General features: G+C 41.0%; 1 protein-coding gene across 2 annotated transcripts; it reads left to right on the forward strand.

Annotated features, from left to right (window-relative positions):
* Window positions 1-1,500: 1,500 nt before the first annotated feature.
* LOC125301406 (L-amino-acid oxidase-like) lies at window positions 1,501-6,661 on the forward strand. 2 transcript variants are annotated; one of them, XM_048253781.1, is made up of 8 exons: window positions 1,501-1,579; window positions 1,984-2,067; window positions 3,505-3,725; window positions 3,887-3,999; window positions 4,255-4,456; window positions 4,575-4,643; window positions 4,748-4,884; window positions 5,008-6,661. In XM_048253781.1, the coding sequence occupies exons 2-8, from the start codon at window positions 2,037-2,039 to the stop codon at window positions 5,777-5,779; spliced, it is 1,545 nt and encodes a 514-aa protein (XP_048109738.1). In that variant the 5' UTR covers window positions 1,501-1,579; window positions 1,984-2,036; the 3' UTR covers window positions 5,780-6,661. The 2 variants fall into 2 exon arrangements, with proteins under 2 accessions (XP_048109738.1, XP_048109746.1); XM_048253789.1 differs by lacking the exon at window positions 1,501-1,579 and having other exon boundaries at window positions 1,921-2,067.
* The last annotated feature ends 770 nt before the right edge of the window (window positions 6,662-7,431 follow it).

Below are 7,431 nucleotides of genomic sequence, written 5' to 3' on the forward strand. Positions count from 1 at the left end.
CATTTGATTGTGACTGCGTAATGAGGTTCAAAAGGCTATTTATGCAGTAGTTAACACACATTGTGTGGGTTTCCAGTAGCTTGTTGGCCAGGTTGTGCACCCAGGTTGTGATCCTTCGTAGATTTAATTTTTGTGTAACAACCTGTTGCAACATCCCATGTGTAATTTCCAGGGAAAAAAATAGGGGGTTGCCCCTTGGGTAGGCCATGATGTGTAATTTTACGATCAAATCTGTGGTGTGACATGTATTATTTATTGCAATTTGAACACCTGTTTAATTAATTATATGTAACCAAACTGTTCCTTTGTGTAAAGCTTGATTGCATTATTCCCATGTTTATTTAATTAACTATTTATTTATCAGCACTTAACACTTTAAAACAGCAAGTGTTTTGGAGTCATTGCTCTCCTCTTTAATGTTTTAACACTTTCTGTCTAAACTTTATGCTGGGGCTGTATTTTGCACACTGGCGCATGGCGTAAAACTCGTTTTCCACCCGTGCAGTTTCATTCGGTATTTTGCACGTTTATTTTTTAAACAATGCGCCCAGGGGTGTGGCAATTAACAACCTAGGGAGGGGCCTGGCGCATTGTCTAAAAATCGTTATTGTACACCTGGTCAGCAGTCTATGGCAAGTTGTTTATATGTTATTTTAAAAGCGCATTGTCAACAGTCATATTGGCAGGTGCACGCACCATCCTTCTATCATTCATGAACGCACACACTAGCGCACGTCCATGCAAAACATTACAAATTGCACGATTACAATGGGAAACATAATTAGAATGAAGATATTACGGAATATTGTACATCTCATGATGAGTAGTTATTCACCATCATTTGTAAATTGGTAATGACGGTTAACAGTGATTAGGGGAGAGGCGAGAGACACGTATGGAGCACAGCTGAAGACGCACTGTCACGAGATATAAGCAACTCCTCTGCAGGATAAATGTTGTTTTGTTCAGTCATTTGAGCAATATTTGGGTAAGTGTTGCTTTTTTCAGCCTATGTTTTCGATGGTAACCCATTGTCAGTCAATATTGAAAGTAACTGCATATAACTGTCTTGTCGTTGACTGACACCTTGGTGAAGTTAGTTTCACTTTGCCAATGAGTTCAAATAATAGACGAGTGCAAATGCGTGAAGACTATGCTAGGTTTTAGTTAAGCATGGTTAGTGGAATGACTATTCCATACGGTCTCGCAAGCAGCCTCCTTCAAATGCGCCATGCGCTCGACGTTTGATAACGAAACCCCTCCCAATGTGGACTGGACATCATACTAAATTTGAATATGCTTTTGACGAGTGACGATGCGCTTTAGAATGTCATGATAGGGCCCCTGGGGTTTTCCTCAGTTGAGTTCAGTGCCAGAGTAAATTTAGTTCTTGAGAAAACCTGCAGGGGGCGGTTCTTTGGCCCCATTGAAAAAGCATGGCACAAGTGGGGCTTTTTTCAAGTGAGCTTTGAGTTTTGATTCATTGTTCGACCCATGGTTTCGGTTTTCTACCAGCCAACAGTGTATAAATTGACGTGCTTGACGTCCGGAGAGATACGGAGCGAAGGCCTTCACATCAGTAAGAACATTTCAGGTTTTTCTGTCTTGGGCGATTGCTTGGGTGTTTTACCTATAGCCTGCGTTAGGTCTTATTAAGAAAATGGAAAAGCATACGTTATGATAGGCTGTGTAAAAAACGGTTCGCCAATACTGGACATGGCGACGCCGCATTTGTGTTGTTAGGTACCACTAACCTAAATAGCCTACATTTAGCCTATAAGCTTACATCCATCCACAGTAGCCTACTGTTGTTGTTGATGTTAATGATGATGATGCTGACGGTGATGATTAGTTGATAATGATGTGTGTTACTTTGTTCTGTTTTAATCAACATTATTAGATAAGGTTGTTGTCGAGGTAAAGTTACTATGATTGGTCCTTTCTCTTATATTTTGAGCGCAATTTATGTTACTTTTATGTTAGGTTTCTATTTCCCAAAAACCCACGCTCAGAGGGAAAAGTAGCCAACTTGCAAGATGCCTCAAAACTGGAGACTTCGTCGATATGGTAAGTTGGCACATTATCCATCGATCTAATGGTAGGTTACACTAGAGAGTTTACAAGCCCTATTTTTGTGATAATGGTCCTGTTAGCCGCATCCCTTGACAGATATCCTTGGACTTCGCACTGCGCACACAGCTTCCCAGGCTACAGCAACGCCTGTGGATTATTCAGCCAATTAGTTGAAAGACGTCGATATAGGCTAATTGACAGATCTCCACATGTTGTCCATTTAATGGGAGTCATCTGAGTTAACAGGCGTGAGCTTTAACATTATTGGCAGTGTACTTGGCAGGTTTTTTTTTTTTTTTTTTTTTGGGGGTTCTGACATTGTGTTCTTGATAGAATCATTCGCATTTAAATGTTTAACTGGTATCGACTGTTTTTTTGTGGTTTTTTTTGTATAGGCCTATGGTTCAAATATCATAAATTGATTGGCATAAAAGCCTCTACCTCGACTAAGAAACATTATGCTAAACACAAATAAACGCGACGTCAACGTTATGTTATGCTTTAAAGTCAGATTCTCTTACGGTAACATGTCCTAACAGGTATTTCCCTGGTCTGAATGTGCGCGCCTGTGAAAAAAACTAAACTGAAAGCAAAACCAAACTTGGCGCTATTGCGCGTCTCTAATTATGTGCTGAGATTCAATGGCCTATACATATAGACAGACAGAAGCACGACAGGGCACGCCCCCAATGAAAATGAATAAATGGAACACAGAACCTCGCCTTTCTCGAGTCAGTCACTGACAGTAGAATGCGCTGGGGTCGGGGAAAACACTATTCACCAAGTCATGATGATAAGCTACTGGTGCTTAATAATTGGTGCTTAGGCTAAATGAAGATCTAAGTAGAAAACATAAACCATAAGCTATTTAAAGGCAGAATACAAACTCAGAATTCAGTACTTATTTTAGATATGGGTATATGACTGAAGTAAGCCAGTAATGTTTGGGTAAATATCCTTTGGACAGACATCAAGAACCTCAGTCAGTGAGGGACAGGTGTGGGTTTTTCAACATTCTAACATAAGATTCTGTTCCGCATTCTACAATTCTATGTTGAATTCAATGAACCGGTACACTTTTAACTTTAAGGGTTATCGCCAGTGATGTGATGTCAATGCCTAGCTGGTAGCAATAAGGTGGTAGGGGGGCCCACAAATCAAATTCCGCTCAGGGCACCATCAGGGCTTGGCCTGTGTGACTGGGATGTGGATTGATACATTTTTAATTACATTTATAATGAGTATACTATATGGTAAGATTGTAGTGTTACAATGTAATAGAGGCAATCTGTTATTGAATGTGTAGCCTGTATTTGAGTCCAGTGTAGCATCGTGCATCTTGTTTTCCTGTCTGAATGAATAAATAATCTATTTTTTTAGAAAAATGTGATTACATTCCGATTGATCAACACATGTTCTGATCTTTTGCAGTTGCTCTGATCACCCTTCTTAGCATTGGTAATGCTGAGGATCCTCTTGGTAATGCTGAGGATCCTCTCTTCCACTGTCTGCATGACCCTGATTATTGTGAACTTCTGGCCATTATAAAGCATGGCCTGCCTCCTCCTCAGAGGCCTCTGCATGTGGCTATAATTGGGGCAGGCATGGCTGGACTGACTGCAGCAAAGGTTTTGGAGGATGCTGGACATAAGGTGCCCAGTTTTCTTTTATTTATTTAAATTGTTATTTAAATGTTACTTATTTGTTCATGTTGCTGTGTTAATGTCTTTACATATAAAATAGAAAATATTCCCTAATTTTAAGAGCACTACTGTTGCTTGGAGATAAGATAACCACTATCTTTTACATTTAGGTGACAATCATTGAGGCCAGTCCTCGAATAGGTGGCCGAGTGGAGACCTATAGGAATGAGAGTGAGGGCTGGTATGCTGAAATGGGAGCCATGCGGATCCCAAGTATGCACAAGTGAGCTGACATTTTGTTGGGTTCTATGGGAGTAGATGGTGTAATACATCTTTCCTTACTTAGTTTACTAACATTCATACATACAGTTAGCTTAATGCTACATAACAACGTAACAGATTCCTTTCAACTGTCAACTCAATCTGTCTCTGTACCCAAATGTCCTCATATAACAGAAACATTTTCAGTGCTTTAAAAAATCTGGCCCAGCATGGTGACACAACACATTATGACCAGCAAATGCAATTTGTTTCACAGAATTCTACTAGCACTTGTGGACAAATTCGGCCTTCTGTTGAATACTTTTATTGAAGAGAACATCAACACATTTTACTATGTCAATGGATTGCTTGAAAGAACCTACAAAGTGCAACACAACCCAAATGTGCTACAGTACCATGTGTCTGAGAGTGAATGTGGAAAATCAGCTGAACAACTTTTCAGCCAAGCACTTCAAAAGGTCAGTGAACATTACCTTGAATATATACGTGTTCATTTTTCACATCCAATTTCAATATTCAGCATATTTGAAACAAAATACGGTCTACATTATATAAGAAATGGTTTTATTCTCACAGATTAGTGAGGACGTTAAAAGAGAAGGTTGCAAAAAAGCACTGAAGAAATACGACTCTTTTTCTGTAAAGGTAGGCCTGCATTGAGAGTGTTCTTATTCCAAAGCCACACAGCCCCTCAATCAGACACAGACACAGAAGAAACATGACAGATGCAAATAAAATGTCCATTTCAGGAATACCTGGTGAAAGAGACTAACCTGAGCAGTGGGGCTCTGCGCATGATTGGAGACATCCTGAATGAGAACAGCTTTTTCTATACGTCGTTGATAGAGGCACTGTATCTGCAGTCTGATATACAGGACAAGATTGTGTAAGAATTTTATTTTAATTTTCCCATTCATGGGCAATGCTTATTCAAAACAATAATGTCACAGATATATAGGTGCACTGTGTTGAGTTGAGCATGTTTTAAAAGTATCTGTCTCTCTTTCAGGTATAAGGAACTTGTGGGTGGTTTTGACACACTCCCGAATGCATTTTATGAAGCTCTCCATTGCCCAATTCTTCTAAACTCGAAAGTCAAACGCATAACCCAATCACGAAGTGGGGCCACTGTGTACTATCAAGACTCACACCAGCCCCCCTCTCTGTCCCATGTCACTGCTGATTATGTCCTTGTCACTGCAACAGCCAAAGCCACTCTGTTCATTGAGTTTGAGCCGCGGTTGTCGGACATTAAGATGGAGGCGCTGCGCTCCGTGCACTACTCCAGCTCCACCAAGGTGGTGCTCAGCTTCAACGACAAATTCTGGGAAAGTGACGGAATCTACGGCGGAAGGTCCATAACAGACCGGCCGGCGCGGTTCATCTACTACCCGAGCCACGGCTTCTCTGGGAAGGGCGGGGCGCTGCTGGCGTCCTACACCTGCTCCGATGACGCCAGTCTCCTAGACGGGATCAGGGATGAGGACCTGATGCGGCTGATGCTCGATGACTTGGTGAAGATTCACGGGGAGGGCATCCGGAGCAAGTGGACGGGGGGTGTGGTGAAAAAGTGGGATCTGGACCCGTACAGCCTGGGGGCCTTTGCCATCTTCACACCCTACCAGAAGACGCACTACGCCTCCGCGCTGTTCCAGAGTGAGAAAAGGATTCACTTTGCAGGCGAGCACACGGCGCTGCCCCACGGCTGGATAGAGACCTCCATGAAGTCTGCCCTAAGAGCTGCTAAAAACATCAACGCGCTGGCTGTTAAAGCGACATGATCCTCACACAAATTTGTGCTGCACTGCAGGGTCATTCAATGGTGCTAGGTCAGAAGTCTTGCTGGAATTACCTGTATTGGTGCAGTTTAGGGTAATAATAGCATGTTTTGTTAATTTATTGAAACTTTAATACTCCGTTTGTGTCAGGCTATGAAATGGTCTGTCAGACACAGCTGAAATCTCATCTCAAAGATGATTTATCCAGTTTGCTGTGGTGAGGTAGAGTTTAATTCAAGTGATCAGGATTTGCAGATGTGTCACAAATGTGTATGATTCTTCATTAGCATATTAACATATATAACATAGAATAGCAGTATGTTTGGATGAGGAAGAATGAACACTGAAAAGTGCACACTGTCTGATGCATGGCAATAACTAGGTGATACCCAAGGCCTATTTTGCATATAAAGGGTAGAGTCATTCAAATATTTGGAAATCCTTGGAGAAAACATCACACTGTCCATAGAAACCAATAGAAATGTAAAGTGAGTAAACTTGAGTGTGTTTCTCAGGAATGCTACCACAGCTGGTGTCTGATTTAGTACTGGATTTTAACAATGAAAGGTGTGCTTTTATTAGACTTGTGTGTTTTACCCAGATACAGTAGTGGGATATAAATCCCATTTCAGTTTCAAAGGTTAAAGAAATGCAAGTGAGTGTCATGGTACGTATGCCCAGATGACAATCACTCAACCTGGGTTTGATTCCCGAACAGGCCTTATTTTATTGTGTTATGATAATTTTGTAAATTTGTTCTGCAAGCTAACTTTGCTCTCTGTCTGACACCAATGTCAGAATGAACTGAATTGTGTTCTGATTTCTTTTACTTTGTTTTGTGAAATCTCCATGAGCTTGTTTAAACAATGATAAAAACACCAACTGTACAACATATAAAATATTTTTATAAGGAATACTGTATTTGTGATATGATGTGCTTAATATATACATACATATACATACATACATACAAACATACACACATGCATACATATATACATACTGTACATAAAGCATGCAAACACATTTCTCTCAAAATGAGAGTTATACAAGCATACCACAGTTCACATACGGAAATCAAGGTCCCAAATTCAAGTCCTGAGCACAATAACAGGAATGATTTACTTCGCTCAGTTCAAGATCACAGTTCAAGTTCAGCTGTTATGTGTATTGCCTGTCACTACTAGAGGATTTCAGGTTTTTCAAGGTCTTGTTTGCTTTTAGCAACCATTGTGAAAGCATATACAGAGCATTGCCACTGTGTCCATTTCAATCTGAAGGGAAATAAGACCTACCACTAGGTGGTATCTTGCACTAACTGATGGGTCCTCGTTGAGTATTACAAAAGTCCTTTTAGGCAAGTCCCTCCACTCAGGCGGCCATATTGCAACGCTTTTTGGGCACTCATCGGGCATCCTCTTCAGCAGAAATGCGCGTGAGCAAGGCTTCACAACACCAATCTTGCTCCAGCTGCGAGTTCACAACACATGATTGGCACGATGTCTTCACAACACACCATATGTTTGGCTCAATGTATTCACATCACACCACATGATTGGCTCAATGTATTCACAACGTTTCAACGTTTTGCCGAGGAAGGGGTGGGATATGTGTAGACAAGGGCGTTACAAACTAGCCCAATGCATTTCTATGGA

Source organism: Alosa alosa, chromosome 1, assembly GCF_017589495.1.
Source record: "Alosa alosa isolate M-15738 ecotype Scorff River chromosome 1, AALO_Geno_1.1, whole genome shotgun sequence".
In the NCBI taxonomy this organism is placed as follows: Eukaryota; Metazoa; Chordata; class Actinopteri; order Clupeiformes; family Clupeidae; genus Alosa; species Alosa alosa.

Excerpts from the sequence above, each read along its gene's own strand:
- LOC125301406 (XM_048253781.1), top strand. The coding sequence starts at position 2,037 with ATGCCTCAAAACTGGAGACTTCGTCGATATG. Across the intron at positions 4,000-4,254 it reads CGGATCCCAAGTATGCACAA|AATTCTACTAGCACTTGTGG; the intron begins GTGAGCTGACAT and ends TTTGTTTCACAG. Across the intron at positions 4,644-4,747 it reads ACGACTCTTTTTCTGTAAAG|GAATACCTGGTGAAAGAGAC; the intron begins GTAGGCCTGCAT and ends TGTCCATTTCAG.